The following is a 17,193-nucleotide window of genomic DNA, read 5'->3' on the forward strand; positions in this document are numbered from 1 at the left end:
TTGCGCAGCTGATACGACCTTTCAACTCAGGCAACCTTTGACCTGTTAGGAATTTGTACTGTACTGGGCTCGGTTGTCATCGATAATGAGGATGTCATCGCTTAACGTGACAAAGGATAAAATAAGAGACAACCATGTAAGTATTAATCTGTATTCCTGTGTGTATAATCTAAACACACAATATGTACAGAAATTTAATCACGTGTAAATGAAATACATATGTATATATGTGTATGTTATTGTATGTGTATGTGTGTATGTGTGTGTATGTATCACAGTATGTGTACATAGTTATAACTTTACTGACCTAATAATGCTCTTTTTTAGTTTTTAGCAACAACCCTTTGATTGAATTAAGTTTTGTTGAGAGCACCCAGTGTTTATTTGTATATAGTTTAATATATCATGTATGTAGTTGTATATATAGTTATCCATTCCATATGTGTATATATACATATATATACATATATATATACATATATATATAATCTAAACACACAATATGTTATATATATATATATATATATATATATATATATATATATATATATATATATATATATATATATATATATATATATATATATATATATACATATAATTTCATTCTTCTTTCGCCAAGTAGAGTGCTCGATCACCTTGGAGAGCTATCATACATAAAAATGAAAGAAGACGAGTCTGATATTACATTGTGGAATTACACTATATATATATATATATATATATATATATATATATATATATATATATATATATATATATATATATATATATATATATATATATATATATATATATATATATATATATATATATAAACACAATATGTACAGAAAAAAACAACAATATATATATATATATATATATATATATATAACTCGGTGAGTATCAATCTGCTATAAGACAGTGCTCTATACCGCAGTGGCAGAGCGTAATAGTTTTGGTAGTACTGGAACTCTTTCTTGGGTGTAACTCGGAGTTTCACGCATATTGCGATCATCAGACACTCACACTTATATATATATATATAGTTTTTTGGTTTTTTTTGTTTTTTTGTTAAGGACATATTTTTGTTACTGTAGGCCTATAATATGCCTAGATAAGATTAATGCATATATATACTTACATCAATACTGTACATCATCTGACTTTGGATAACTATTAAAATACATTAAGTGTAATCTCAACAATGTATGAAGTGTGAAGTATGGTCTTGACTTAATGAAAGAGAATATTACTATTATTAGATATATTAGAATGGAATTTTTGTTCTTATGAAACAGATATCTTGTCACACAGACAAGGATAGAGTACAGGCCCTCTATCATGATAGATGGACTTGTACAAAATCACCTAAGAATGTGATGAAGTTCAGAGGTAGTGAACAATTACATCATTGCAGATTCGTTTTATGTATATTTTCATATTTTCAGGGATGTTACCAACTTGGGCGACACTATCCTACACTGTGATGTTGATATCACCAAACGGGTCAATGAAGGAGAAAACGCCAAAGTACAAGTTTATTTGTGTGCATTATTGAACTCTGGTGGTGGTATTCTTCATTTACATAATCTTACTGGTAACGAAACTCATGCCAAATCATTGGACACTTGGTGGAGTGGAATAGAACAGCATTTAAAATGGCTGCTGTCTGAAGACGACATATGTAATTATGTCGATTTGGTTGGTGACTTTAACGATCAGGATTTTTATGTTTTTGTGAAAACTGCAGATCATATATGTACAATTCGTTATCATGCTAGAGTTCCAACCGATACTGCTACACTATTTCTCAGCTATCACACTGCGGTCAAACTCGTTACAAGTCAACATGGTAGAGTCGGTCTTTTATCGGAGCTGCCACGACATCCAGCACAATTCAAGTATGGTGAACCTATAGATGGCATTGGACAAGAGACATCACAGATTCAGTTCAAATATCTTAGCTGTGAGAAAGACCCCAACCACGAACCAATCTCCGACAGAATCAGTTGGTTTATACGGAGATACGTTTCAGCATTTGCAAACCACGCAGGAGGGCACATATTCTTCGGTGTTGAAGACAAGAATTGTTTTGTTTATGGTGAAGACATGCCTGCGAAGACACAGAATGATATTGTAGCCAAAGTTGAAGAGAGAATGCAAAGAACTATATGGATGAAGGAAGAAAATAAAGTTGAAAGAGGCATACACTGGGATGTGGCATTTTATCCAGTTGATAATTTGCCATCTACGATTACTGGACCTCGTTTTGTGGTTGTGGTTTCCATAGTCAGTTATCCGGGATTGGTATATACACAGCCTCCAGAGAGTTACCACATTGTTGGTGATAAAGTAGAAGAAATGTCATTTTCAGAATGGAGAGCGAATATACTCACGCAAGTCACAGGTATACTTTGACAACCATTAAAAATGCTCTTCTGTCAAAGCTGCAAGAAAAGAAAGTTTGGCTGATGTAATTGCCAAATTCTTGTATGAAGATGTGCACTATTAAAGCTAGAGCATTTCACATAAAAAAAACTGTTAACCTGAAATATTCTGTTGGCTGACTCAACAAAAATCAGACTATAAATTACTGGCGCAACATAATTTTTTCTTTCCATGAGTTATAGTGATCAGCACCAATGTAACAACTGTACTAAAAGTCAAAATGTAGCAATATTAGTAAGATTTTTTGTCCAGTTTTCTTTCAGGATATCTATTGTAGTTTATATTGTAAAAAGTATATTCATCAACTAAAATCAAATCTTGAAAAGATGAAAGATTTTAGATCTTTGAAATGTCTACAATAAATGATATTTTAATTTATTGATATCGAAACACACATGGGAGGATTCTCTTCTTTCTCTTCAATCACTGCCTCAAAGATTACATGGTTTATTGATATGAATATGTCTTAAACCACATCTTAAACTATTTCCTTAAACACATTCATCAGGTCAGTAAAACATAGTAATAATACGTTCTTGTACCACAACAAGGGTAGTAATGATATGTTCTTGTACCACAACAAGGGTAGTAATGATATGTTCTTGTACCATGACAAGGGTAGTAATGATATGTTCTTGTAGTACCATGACCAAGTGTATATACAGAGTAATAATATGTAATATTATCTTCCTAGTAATAATACGTTCTTGTACCACAACAAGGGTAGTAATGATATTTTCTTGTACCATGACCAAGGGTAGTAATGATATGTTCTTGTACCACAACAAGGGTAGTAATGATATGTTCCTAGTAATAATACGTTCTTGTACCACGACCAACTGTCTGTTTCCTGGATTGACCACTAGGCAGTGCCTAGCCACCCAGTAGTAAAGCCAGCAAACAGAGAGTTTGACAAAGCCTGTCGACCTCAGCTTTCGAAACATTTCTCGTAATAAGAACCCTTGGTCATTTGACAAGGATTTATTATTACTATGTTAAACTATAGATATGTGCCAGGTGTAATAATTGTCAAGCACTTTGAACAGAGTGGGAAAGTACTATATAAAAACAATTTGTTTTTCTATTCTAGATATAGAGGAATTGAGATTTCGGTATCATAGACTTGATGTACACAGTCCAAAGTCTCTACCTATCTATGTACTACAAGATTCTATCAAGACAATACAACACAAGTACTTCTCAAGTAAGTTTAAATTTTGCCACTGCCTTTTGTTTCTGAATGGTGAATGTTTTTGGTGAATTACTATTGTGCCAAGTCAACCCAGCTGTAGTTGGGTACCTGGTAGGACAGAGGTTGCAATGTGATTGTTTGTATCCCAGGGAGTTGAGGAAGTTACATATATAGGGCATTGTGCGACTATATGTCTGTGCCAGGGTAATAATTGTACTGCAATATGATCACAGCATCCATAGTGGAAGGCACTTTATAATGATGTAATATTATTAATCTATTATCACAAATAACAGATTTCCATATCATTTTACTTTTTGTTGCAGTTTCAGAAGACTCTGTAAAAATCTGTCCAAATGTTGACTACCTTCCAACTATGGCTTCCATCGCAGCAAATCACTGGATCCATGAATTCATCCCTCAAACAACTACCATGACAGGAATAGCTTTACTTCTTGACTCCTGGGTCTTCAGTGTGCTGGTTACCATGACAAAACCTGCAGGAATTGTCTGTAATGTCCTCTTACTTACAACAACAGGAATCTTCCTCCTGAGTCTGCTGGAGGGCGCTGTAACTGATGCAGTGAGAGAGTACACTGTTCACCTGGGCAAGTCTTTGAAGAGAAAGCTTGTGCTACATGGTGGTTCTCAGGAGAAATTTCATGTCATCTGCCATGTCGTGAACTGTTCACAAAGTGAAACAACAATAATACCAGAATATAAGAATTCGCCATTATCCCAGTACCAAATGACTCAACACAAACTAGAAAATATTCTGTACAGTTTGGTTGTCGTCATGACAACCTACACACCAGTTGTCAGTGAATCCCAGCTCCAGGACAAAAAATTCCTTCTGACTCTGAGTTTACGACAATTTGAGTTGCTATGGCAACATCAAAACAGTAAGGAATTATGGGTATATGGTCCAGCAGGAGCAGGCAAGACATTAATGGCAGTACAGTTCATTCAGAAACTACTACTACAGGGTTGCACTCAAGACCAGATCCTTTATCTGTGTGAACACCAAGCACTTTGTGATAAAATCAGGTAACAAACACAACTTCAGACATTTAGTGGGATGTTCATGTGATAGTGCTGATAGGGCTAAACTGTAATAAACTATATTGTACATTTATATAGATTGTAAGATATGTTATGTTGCTCTGCTCTCACTGGCCTAGTCCTACAAGGATTGGCCAATGCTTGAGGACACCCTGTCATGGCGTACCTTTACAGGCTAACATTTATATCGATAACTTAAAGATCTTTCATCAAAATTGGGACATATTTCTCAAAAATCTCCAAAACTCTAATAATACTTATATTTCATCATTCTTTTTCACAGAAGCCTCAATCTATGTAAAACAGTATGTAGAAGGGATCTCATGGTGGCTCACAAAAGTGGAAATCTTGAGACGTCTCCGAATGGTTTCTATGGTAACATTAGGAGCATCGTTATTGATGAAGCACAGAATTTCAAAGATAGGGATGGAGACTGGTATGGTTTAGTGAAGAAGGTTATCACAAAGGGAAATGATGGAAATGGCTGCCATGGTTACCTATGGGCTTTTATAGATGTCGGAATGCAGGTACATAAATTCCCAACTGGTATTCCTGATCTTACTACGAAGAATAAATTTCATCTCACTCAAGTTCTCAGAAACTCTGGAGAAATTTTAGGGTTTGCATCCCAGTTTCTGAGCAACAGAGAGGAGTTCGACTCTTGCGAGTTGCCGGTACTGCAAAATTCTCCTGCAGAGAAAGTGAAATTCCTTGCATGTCCTCCTGGAAACTTTAGCGATGTTCTTCCTCAGCTTGTAGGCGAGTATTCGCAACATGGGTACGATGTCAGTGATATCGCAATCTTGTTCAGTAAGCGAAAGCAAGTGGATGCTAACAAAGAACTACCTGTCGATGCACATGTTAATACAGTCAAGCACTTTAGTGGTTTAGAAAGACCTGTTGTCATCGCAGTCCACCCAGAGATCAACCCTAGTACAGCCGATTACAATAATTTTATGTTGAATCTCGCATCAAGGGCTACCTCAGAATTGGTTATCATTAGTCCTTCAGAATCAGAACTGAGACAGCTCCAAGGAGTTTGCAACTCAACAGACAAATCCAAAGATGACCAGCAGTTACCATAGGATATGGGAACTGGCCACCATCTTGAATGCTGCATCATGGGAAATACAATATTTCATTGTTAAGTAATTTGGCACATTGTAGATACTGGTAATATTTCACATACTTCATACTACTTATATTGATGGCAAGTGAACGCTTACAAGATTCGAATGTCACTTAATCTTTGCACCATGCTACGAGTACTGAAATCACCTTCGGTATTATAAATTCTATAAAATGTATAAGATAACTCAATAGTTATACTATTCTAATTTTAATAATAAAAATATGTAAAACAATTACAAGTGACTGTTGAGGTCAGTTTTATTGGTGCTATATTATAATCAGGATTGAAATATAAGTGTAACACTGTGTCTGTTTGCAGATACAGATATATTCTGACTGTAATCAATATACATAAAACTGTAGATTTATGGATTTATATCATTTATTTATCAATTGATAGCATCATTTTTACTATTTCTGAATCAATCAATTAATCAATCAAAAGAATTTGTATAGCACCAAAATCAAATACGACGTAATGTTCTATGAATCATGTTGCTGATCGAATTACTGTGGGTTGCAATTTGATATAAAGTTAGGAGTACTTTTTTGGCAGAATGACAGATTGTGGAATGACAAAGGGACCACATCTACAAGGACTTAGCTTTGGTTTGAAAGATAAAGTTTACATATCTTTCATATTTTGAACTTTAACTTTGAACTTCCGATTTTCAAAGAACTACCTCCAATAATGTTGAAAGAGAAACCTCATTCAAAAATGTCAGGTCATGTATTACATGTAATGTGACCCACTGGATGAGAAGCGTGGATTTATTTTGAATTTTCAATTGATAAAACAACTATGTTTTTCTACTTGAAAAAACAATGTGAAAGAACATATACCAGGTCTTTGTTTTTAACTCAACTAATTGCAAAAAACTTTGAAAAATGTGTAAAATGGTTGTTATTGTAGATACAATAACAAACTTTTATACATTTTTTTTTAGTTTTTTGTAATTCATTGAAAATTATAAACACAAATCCAGTCAATACTTATTAAAAGTTTTTTTCAAGACTGAAAGCATAGGAAAGTTTTTCTGTCAATTAAAAATCCAAAAATCCACATGGCCACTTTAAGATTTGACATTTGAAAGTAAAGTACTAGTATCATCCATGTGACTAAAGCTTGCATGAAAAACTGAAATATACTGTATTATGTTTATATGTTTGTTTCTATTCATTGAAAATGGAAATGTATTGTAAATGTTATCGTATCAAATTGTGATTTAATAAAATTAAGAATTTATATCGAAATATATATCATGGTATATTATAATTGTGGAAATGTAAATGTATTGTTGTGTAATTCAACAAATTTAATTTTATGAAATCATGATTTGATGAAATCAAGTATAAAATAAAATGTATAAATATCGCGTTACTTGTATAAGTAAATATGGAAATAGAAATATATTGTTCGTCATGTAACTCAACAAATGTTATTTTTATGCAATCATGATTTTATGAGATGGAGAGTAAAATAAAATAATTTATAAATGTGAAAGGCTTAGATTCTTGAAATTCCTACTGAAAATATAAAATACAACTATTGTAGAATTTAAGTAGCATTATCTCTTGATAATAATCTACCAGTGGTGCATATTCACAAACTTTTCTTTATGTTGCCAATAAGTCTTCAGCTTTTGGTGTATGGTAGACTGTGAGGGCGCCCTGTCACAGGATACCTTGTATAGACTAGTGCATATAGGGGTCGTTTGGTTGCCATCTTTTTCCAATATCATTGGCGTAATTTTTTTCTAATCCTGCCATAGAGGGCGTCATTTTGTAATTATTTCGTTGGCTTGAATAAATGTAGGGTCAATTAATAGATCACAGACCCTCCACAACGTTGGTGGAGGGTCTATGGTTAGATCATGAGAAACATAGATAAAAGTGGCCGCCTTGACCACTTTTATCATGATTGTTTGGAGAGGGATCCTACAAAAAACAAAAGATTGCATACATGAACAATGTGGTCTAATCTCTTTCATACTTTCTTGATGTGTCACTTAAATTTCTCTATATTGCTTGTAATAAAAGAATATTAATATTTGTTACAGCACTGTCAAACTCTTTACTCAAACCTCCAGCACAGACCTATAACAGCACAGCAACCCCTGATACTTCTTCAATGCCCAAGCACAGGTTAGCATACAGTTCCTGCTATCTCTGTGAGGGCAAACACTACTCAGCAACCTCTGCCCACCAAAACCCATTTACACTAGGTTTATAGTTTAAAAACGAAAAATTCATTGATATAAAAATAAGTTCTGGTATGAGTTGATGAAGAGATTTCTATTATTGCCAGTATAGAAATGACATATATGTATATGCATATGTAAGTATGTGTGTATAAATCTTAAACAAAAAAGATGGGTGACAAATTACATTTTTCGAAACTGAAATTTGTATCATGCATGTTGAAAAGCAAGAAAAAATGTAAGCTTGCTACAGTACAGTCTGCCCTCAGCGGTAATAATGATTTTGACACATGCCTTTTTTTCAAAAGAGTGAGCGAACGAGAGTATCGTGTTTTCTCGTGAAATGCAAGATTATATATTTCTTTGCTTTCGAGGGTGGAAGGGGAAGTAAACCGATGAACAGTTAGCCGAGAGGACGTCGAAACCAGAGAAGAGCTTCGAACGAAGCTGTCATCATGGGTCCACTGAACAAGATATTGGTAGTATCGCTAGGTTTGGTCGTATTTGGGTGTACAGTTCTTGGTGAAATTCACCGTGCCAAGCACACTGGTAAAGTTGTGTCGCAAGAAGATTATCTTGACCATGATGGATCAGCGGTCAACAAGTTTGAATCGGCCAATTCAAGATTAGAAGTATGGCTGTGTACCCTTATGGCTACAAGTCTGGTTGGGTTAAGCGGTATCTTCCCTCTGTTGGTAATACGTGTACAAGATAACCCTGGAAAGACGGAAGAAGGTGAGTTTAGAAACCTATCAAAGTTGACCGTCTTCGATCAAAACAACTCGAGTTGTTTGTATTGTTATTCGGTTCAGTATGTGAGTGTATACATATATATAGTAGCTAGCTCGCCGAGGTCGTTCAGTGGTTCATGCAGGAATTTGTCGAGACCTCGAACACTACGACGCGTCGCGACAGACGTCGCTATCCGTATAGAAAGAATACCAAATCGGTCTAATGACAGGCTCGCCTGTTTCCTTGACATTTACTGACCATGGCTTCCTCGCTTCCAACGAAACGGAATGTAGAGCCCTTCTAAGAATACTTTATATGTAAATAGATGTCGTTAAAGAGCTTCCTGAATTATCGTATTATGTAACGAACTAGTGAAAGTAACAAACGATGGATGTTAACATGTTAATGTACGTTAATTAATGTAATTAGCAATCACTATAGTCACCAGGAGATCTATACACCTCTGTCATTGTATTTCTTTTCAGGAAATCCTTATAAGTTATACCCGAGTGATAGCAGACTAAAATATCTAAAAGAATTTGTTTGAATGATAAGTTGATAATGTCAGTTGCCATTCCTAAAAAAGAAGACAGAAGACTACTGCTTTATCGCAATTGTTCCTAGTAGTGCAAATCCAAACATATCCATACAATATTATATTGTAGCATACAGTTGTGTGGGTTTTTTTGTGGTGGTACTAGCAATTTGCACAATCTCTTAAAAAACAGTGACTAAAATATTCACCAGCTTGATAGATAGATTTATATGATCTGCAAAAGTTTTAACACATGTAGTTTAACATTTTGGTATTGTATTTTCATTCTCTCCTGGTTCAGTGGTTGATTATCCTCGTCACAGTAAAAAAAAAAACGGCAAAATTAGGAATTGGGAAATTGAATACACTGAATCACATGCCAAGTGTGCTTTATGGTGTGTGTTGAGAAAATTTGAATTAATACTAAAGTATTTTACTGACGTCAGATGTCAGTTTGCCCTCTTCTACAGTATCAAACATATTTTGATCTTTAGGTGGAAAGGAATTTGTAGATAACTTAATGACATGATACAAGTTGGAATAAGATCAAATAATCAGCTTGATAATTTATAACGTGATTCTTTTTATCCCAGTGAAATATCTGTAGAATGAAAGCAAAATTTAGTTGATGCATACGCAACATAGTTCACTTGAATGGTACATGTAGCGAGATTTTTGTGTCAACAGAAGTGTGGTCCACATTACCTAGTAGTTGGCAAACATTTGTCTACTATCAACTTTGATATTATGATAGGCTTGTGTGCCTGTATTTGATGTTTGTGTTACCTTTTTTTATTGTGTTACCACATAAATAAGTGAGGTGGCAGAAACATTCCATTATGGGGATAATATGGTGTAGTAACAAATAACAGTAAACATATGGTCAGAGTTGGAAAGAGGAGAGATGAAAGCAGGCTATTCTGATTCACAAAGGTGATGTGGCTTTTATATGAAACTCAGACTTTACAGTATAGTTAATTTATTCAAAGCAACTTTAATAAGATGTATTACAATGTAATGATGGTTTTTAGTCCTGGAGTGACTCAATCATATTGATTGGTCCAATATTTCTCACGTAAACACAGATCTGATGCATGTGTGTTTACACTAAATAAACACATTTGACAGTTTTTAGCTGAAAGCAATATGTGTAGAGAAAAGCAACATATGGTGCAACGGTATTTTTTGTCATAGGCAATGAGTATGTGAAAAACAATATTTGCCAACATTGTGTGTAGATATTTGATGTAGCAGGTACATTTTACATGGTGATATAATAGGATGCAAATTTTTTTTATGTTTGTCTATTGTAATATTCTCTTGAAATGATCATTCAGTATGCTTATATGTTATTGTGAGATCCATATTTTTGTGGCTGTGTACAGTACTACAGAAAGCAAAACTGTAAAATTGGTGCAAACCCTCCAAAATGTCTAGGCTTTCGTTTACTGTCGCATTGTAAATTTCAAGTAACAATTGGATATCAAATTGTAAATAATGTGTAAGAACGAAGAAGTATTTTGTCAAATCCTCACATCATCAGAGTTTACTAATATTCCATGTTGCTTCCTTCTTCATGTTATTTTGACTTCATCAGGATTATTTTTGTTGACATCCTTGTTCTACCAAACTATAACTTACACTTTCTAGAAACGTTGCGTTAACATGTCATCTCATACCAGTCACACAATTGGACCTAAACACTTAAAGGGTTTCCCCCTGAAATGTCTTGTGTACAAAACACTTGGCTAAATCCGGGTTTATAGCCATCTAAATATCTGTGACAGATATTAGCATATCCTGTTCACTCTTCTTAACATAATGGTATTTGTGTGTCTGGACACTTTTCTATTGTATTAGTGCCGTCTGGTCACTTTTCTAACTATTTAAAAGATTTTTGAAAGGCGTTTGCATATCCTGTTCAGACTTGTTAAGCTAATAATAAAAGTGCATATAGGCAATTGTTGTACTATTTTACAGACATTGCATAACTTCCAGCCACAATACAGAAACTTTTGTACAAAATATAAAGCACTGAAAAGTAGTACTAAGAATTAAATTTAGAAAAACACGGATTTTCATATGATAAAACTTTGCTCAGAGCAACAAACCACATGAGGGAAAAAAGTTAATAGCATCAATAGAGTAAGAAGCTTTGGTTCTTTTGCGGCTTAAAATGATGTCATGAAATTCTTATTTTCACCTTATGTATTATGCATGTCAAAAGAAGGTCTCAACTGACTCCAGTTGCTGAAATCTACCTATTCACTACATGATGAGTACATAGATTATGGATGAAATTTAATCTTGGTTTTCCAAACTTTGAAGATTTTTGTGTACAGTTACCCCCATCCCCATTAGATTGAGGATTAAAAGTTTTGTCTAATCCAAATTTTGTAACCTGTAGTCAAAAAAAGATTCATTCACCTGTAATAATAATATATAGTAAGTTTTGTTACATTGTGAATTGTGCACAGGGTAAAAACTTGCATTATCTGGATTATAATCTTACTTGAGGGTAACATCAAGCCAGTAGTTCCCTAGTTGCTGCTTCTTTTCCGGCTAGATTATACTTAATGGATCGAAAGTAGTAATATTCGGAAGACGTATACTTGTCATGCATTTTTCAGAGCTCCACTGTACTGACAGGCTTTTGTTGAAAGTATATATCTCAGTCTTATACACATGTATCTATTCAATTTCGGGATAGATGGAAACATGTATGTGATGTAATTTTTTTTTTTGAATAACCAAGAGACAGAAAAGATCCCTGTTGCTGTACACTTGGTACTTTTTTTAATTTATTTAATATTTTTTTAAATTAAAAGGGAAAATGTACCTGATTTTGTGTTTTTGCCCAATTGTAAAAAGGTATACAGATTTGTGTAATGTCATCTTTTACATCTGTTAGGTTACCAAAAAAATGTGTCTGAGAACGCAGGTGGAAAGATAGGGATAATTGCTATTTTATATTTGTTTATATTTTTGGGAGCATGTATATGATTTTCATCCCATTTTCGAACAGTTTTTCTCAGATTTATACCTAAAATTGTTGAGGGATGGCAATGAAATACTAGGTAGGGTAAGGTAATCAGAACTGGGGGGGGGGAAACATTTGGTTTTGTCTGTGTTAGTCTGTAACAAAAACAAATGCCTTACAAATGTTATGTTTGATATGGAGACACTCTATGTAATTAGGTCATTTTGAAAAAAACACACCAAACATGTGGCTCTAATTGTCCATCAATTACATGAATTAACCTATTCCAAAGTGACACATTTATAATGGGTGTTTAGTTTAGTTAAAGTGCCTCAGCAGGCTTGCTCTGAAATTATGATTAAATATAGAAAATTTAATGTCGCTTGGAACAGTTGCTATAAATTGGTATCATTTACATCGTTATGTGGTTAATGGATTATTGTGAATGTATTAACTGTTTTTGACGGGTTGGATTTTTATCAGTATCTTAGTTAGACTTTTGAAAAAAACGTTCGTTAAAAAATGAATGTTTTTGATTATGGAAAAATATCAAAAAAAAGATTGACCAATCAAAATACAAATATGTGTTGGGTTTCAAGTAGATGTTGTATGTTTTGTGAATATGTAAAATAGAAACAAGTAAAATGTGAACCTCAAGTTATTAACTTTTTGTTACCACACTAAATTAATATAGTAGTAATAAAAATTAATTAAAAAAATTCAATCACCATAAATTCAAAGTGAGATGTATTTGGGGTAATGGTAGCATTGCGAGGTTGAGATATGTTATACTGTCTTCTGTGCATATGTTTCAAAAATTTGTTTTTTTGTTTTTTAGTAGTCATGTTGAAATAATTATTGTGGTATTGCGAAAACAGAAAAGGGCGTTAATATTTGGTATAGTTGGACAATGAACTCTTTGTTGTGTGATCAGAGGTCAGTTTCTTATCTGATGGTCTTTGATGGCTGTCAAGTGACCTAGATCAGAGGTGGGGGAGGGGGCGCTGACCGACGGGGGGGGTATACAAGCTAGGGCTTCGTTACACACTTGAGCTCTGACACAGTGATCGTATCATGTAGCGTGTGCAACTTAAAAATGAACTACAATGATATTTGTTGAACTCACATCTACCATTACTTTGAATTAGGCTGATATAAAATAATGGCATTCAGTGAAGTCAGGGAAATGAGACTGAATCTAGATAAAAACATATAAACATTTCTCGTTTATACTGAATTCTTTTTCGATAGAACACATTTTTTTGACAGTATAATTTGACCATTATTTTTGAGAGCCTAGTGCAGCAGACATATTGGCAATGGCTTTGTCTGTAGTATAAGAATCACACAATCTCTTCAGACAATAAACAAACAAGGAGACAGATAAGGAGACAGTCTTGTCTTTATCTTATACCAGTAGTGACAATTTGAAGATGTGTGTGGACATTTTTATGGTATCTTGGGTCAGAGATGACACTTTTCCTGTACATGTTTTTGATAAATAAACAACAACAACAACAACAACAAAATTATTTTGGTGGCGTACAAAGTTTTAATTTATTTGTAACTGTTCACCTGCACAGATGAGTCTTCATCATACTAACGACAAAATTGTCCATAATTTTAATTATTATTCATGAAAGATATTACCTCATCTAGTGGCAGTGTGGGGTAATAACAAGGCTAGAGATTATAATCATATACTGTCACATTTGCAGTTGTGTGAAATTGATTAAAAACTATTTTCAAGATATTCAGGGTGTTTATTTGCTTGATAAATTTCAACAGTTGAGTTTTTGAATATTTGAGACTTTTATTTAAAAGAAGTAGAAGGTTTTTTTACAGGAAACATCATTCATAATTTACCAAGCTTTTCAGAAATCGCATAAATTATAATAATATTACTTCCTGGATTTTGATGTCATAATATATGTATTGTAGGTATGTATTGTCATGTAAAATGTAGATGTATAATATACCATGTATTGGCAGTGTAGGATTTGTAGCTTGAACTTTGGTATAACAGTTGACAGGAAGGTATAATAACTGGCCTTCACATGATCTTAACTTATACAATATGCAAATAGTCTGTACTAAGGTGTGAGTCAAAACCTGGAAATTTTCACTAAAGACTTATTTTTGCTTGTTTCGTGGGAAAACAAAATCTCACAAATATGTAGTGACTAAAATGTATTCTTGTACATGAACACAATATACCAGTCTGGTATTTAGTGAAAATTTCCTAAGTGTAAAGTATCATACTTAGCTAATCAGTAATGCCATTATTACCCTGTACATGTACTTGTTCATGGCCAAACAATCAGTGGGTGAATCTGATATTGCTCATTGTTAGTGAATTTGCATACAATGTTTGTGTAATTTGCATGAGAATAATGTAATTTGCATATAACTTATTACAATGTATAATTACAAGTCAGTAATACCTTCATAATTTGCATTTCAAAGAGTAGATAGAAGCACATACAGAGAATAATTATTAGATCATAGAAATAAAATACTAAAGATAAAAGATACCTACTATAAATGTAAATGATACTAAATACGGTACATGTAAATATTTATAGACAAAATACTTTCTCAGTAAATTTAAAGTTTGCCCTGTCAAGGTATAACACATAGTTTGGATTTCTTAATTTCACAATGGGAATGTTACACAGTAGTCAGATAAGGCCTGTCAGATTACAAACTGACATTGTCACATCGTGCGTTATCTTAATTAATGTCAAACTTTGGTTGTTCAAACTTTTGTATCTGGATGACCTTTGACCTTAGAGAACAGTGTGTATCTATATATGATAGTGAAACAATGGCTTGTCCCTAGCATCACTTGCTACTTGCTATCTAGACTAATCATAGAACCATTTACATGACATGTGTATCTGTTGACTGACACCAGTCCTTTTTAATCTGATATTCTTCAAATGGTTTGATTTTGTTATTCAATTTTTTTTAAAAACAAAAATGTCTTCAACTTTGTTTTTATTTTTCCCAGTTTGTAGTAGTCACCCAAGTCTCTCAGCATTCACTCAACTGTTTGGCATTCACTCACTCAGGTTACCATTTGACACAAAAGAACACAGGTTTGTGTTTTGGAGAGAGAAAAAATGTTTTTCAAATAAAGAATTAAATAATCGTGGAGACTTTTAGCAAGACTAGTGTAAATGTTAAAATCGATGGTTTCATATGGATATTTTGAGAAAATCATTATTTATGATTGGAGAGCCAATGTGAAATTATAGCTAGCTTGGAATCGATGCGGGATAGAGTTTTGAATTTGTTATTTCTCCATCAGATGGGGAAATCAATATTCAAAATCCCCAATCACCTGAATTCTAGACTAAATTATAGTTTTCTACTACTAATCTTTTGAGTACAGTAAATAGTTGAAAGAAAATCATTATGGATTGTTGATTTACAATTTGTTATTTCATAAATTCATACATTGAGTATGACCAACATGTTGTTTGAATAATCATTAGAGAGGTAACAATGATGTCAGTTTTACTCTGGAACAATTTTTCATTTACATTGAATAAATCGGTCTAATTGTACGACATAGCGGATAGTCGGGAAATGTGATATTGTTTTAGGTATAAACAAGACCACAGTTGACTGATTTCTCACTTAAAAGTGTCTTGAAGGCAATGTCAGGACTTTGTATGACTTGCTCAAAAAACAATATAGAATAGGGGGTGTACTGACCACAGTGTATTAGACATGTGACTTATAAAGTAGACAGTAGAACTCCTTCATGTCCAAAATTTAGAGTTAGTGTCAAAGTTTGAGTTTGGAAAACAAGTTTGTAGCAGTGTTTGCTGCCTTGACTACGATTTCCACAGCTGTTGTCCTCCCAGACGCAATGACAGCTATGGAAGTCATAGAGTGTAGTATTTTAAAACAGGCTAATGTTGCAAGTTTTAGGGTCTGTAAGAATCATTGACTATTCGATTCTGTATTTACTAAATGGTAGCTTGACAGTTTGGTGATGGAGTATGCAGTGGCTCGTAAACATCATTTGAACATAGCAGTGTTAAAGGAATGTCTTCCTCCAGTCATAGTCTAGAGCCTCTGTAGAGGCTATGTGTAGCTTCCCATCTCAAGTTCTCCCTTCACCCTAAGATTTGAAGCCACGGATATCTTCTAGACTAAAATTAGCTTGAGTGATACTGGTAGTTTAATCTTTGTTGGGGAGGTTGAAATTGTTCCCCTCCCACTGACTTTAAAAAATATCCCCCTACTCAAAATCATGTTATTTTACCCCTCCTATATATATACAGATAAAAAAAATTGCCCTCCCACTTACAAGATTTGCAGCTTGCAAGAACAGTTCTGTTGAGTGTACAAAGTGCCTTTGTAAGTTGTATTCATGACCATTCTGTAATCCAATATTCTATAAAGTAGCCATGAAGACTTACTTTATTCACATACAATCATTCTTTTGTTCACTTGTGAAATGTTAGATTGCATCAAAAGTGAAATGTACCCTTCTTTTTCACTTTGCAGGTACTTCAAGCCTTCGATTGCTTTTGAGTTTTGCAGTTGGTGGTCTTCTTGGAGATGTCTTTCTACATTTGTTACCAGAAGCCTTTGCAAATTCAGACACAGGTAAGACTGTCATTTTATAGACCTGAAAAAATGGCTTTTGTAACAGGCTGTATGGTCTAGCTGCTGTAGCAGGCTGGATGGTCTAGCTGCCATAGTAGGTTGGATGGTCTACCTGCTGTATCAGATGGAATGGTCAACCCAGCAAGAATTTTCTCTACACAGTCAGCAAATTGCAATTTCTCCATTTAGCCTGTGAACTCAGTTATTCAAATTTAGTATTTTTGGTCACCCTTCATCATATCAGCATAAAATTAGCATGTTGATTTTCAAGGTTTTTTTGTACATAGGTCACATCTTTTAT

General features: G+C 33.8%; 2 protein-coding genes across 3 annotated transcripts in view; both read left to right on the forward strand.

Moving 5' to 3' along the window:
- Positions 1–85: 85 nt before the first annotated feature.
- On the forward strand, positions 86–5,855 carry LOC144446278 (schlafen family member 5-like). The gene is made up of 5 exons (XM_078136029.1): positions 86–150; positions 1,434–2,392; positions 3,524–3,637; positions 3,952–4,672; positions 4,971–5,855. The coding sequence occupies exons 1-5, from the start codon at positions 86–88 to the stop codon at positions 5,770–5,772; spliced, it is 2,661 nt and encodes an 886-aa protein (XP_077992155.1). The 3' UTR covers positions 5,773–5,855.
- Positions 5,856–8,359: 2,504 nt separating this feature from the next.
- The window catches only part of LOC144446094 (zinc transporter ZIP13-like), a 28,682-nt gene continuing 19,848 nt past the window's right edge, over positions 8,360–17,193 (forward strand). For both annotated transcript variants that reach the window (XM_078135798.1, XM_078135799.1), the window contains exons 1-2: positions 8,360–8,754; positions 16,791–16,892. In XM_078135798.1, coding sequence (XP_077991924.1) covers positions 8,475–8,754; positions 16,791–16,892 — 382 coding nt within the window. In that variant the 5' untranslated portion in view covers positions 8,360–8,474. The remainder of the gene's footprint in view (positions 8,755–16,790; positions 16,893–17,193) is intronic.

The sequence above is a fragment of the Glandiceps talaboti genome, chromosome 15 (assembly GCF_964340395.1).
Source record: "Glandiceps talaboti chromosome 15, keGlaTala1.1, whole genome shotgun sequence".
Lineage (NCBI taxonomy): Eukaryota > Metazoa > Hemichordata > Enteropneusta > Spengelidae > Glandiceps > Glandiceps talaboti.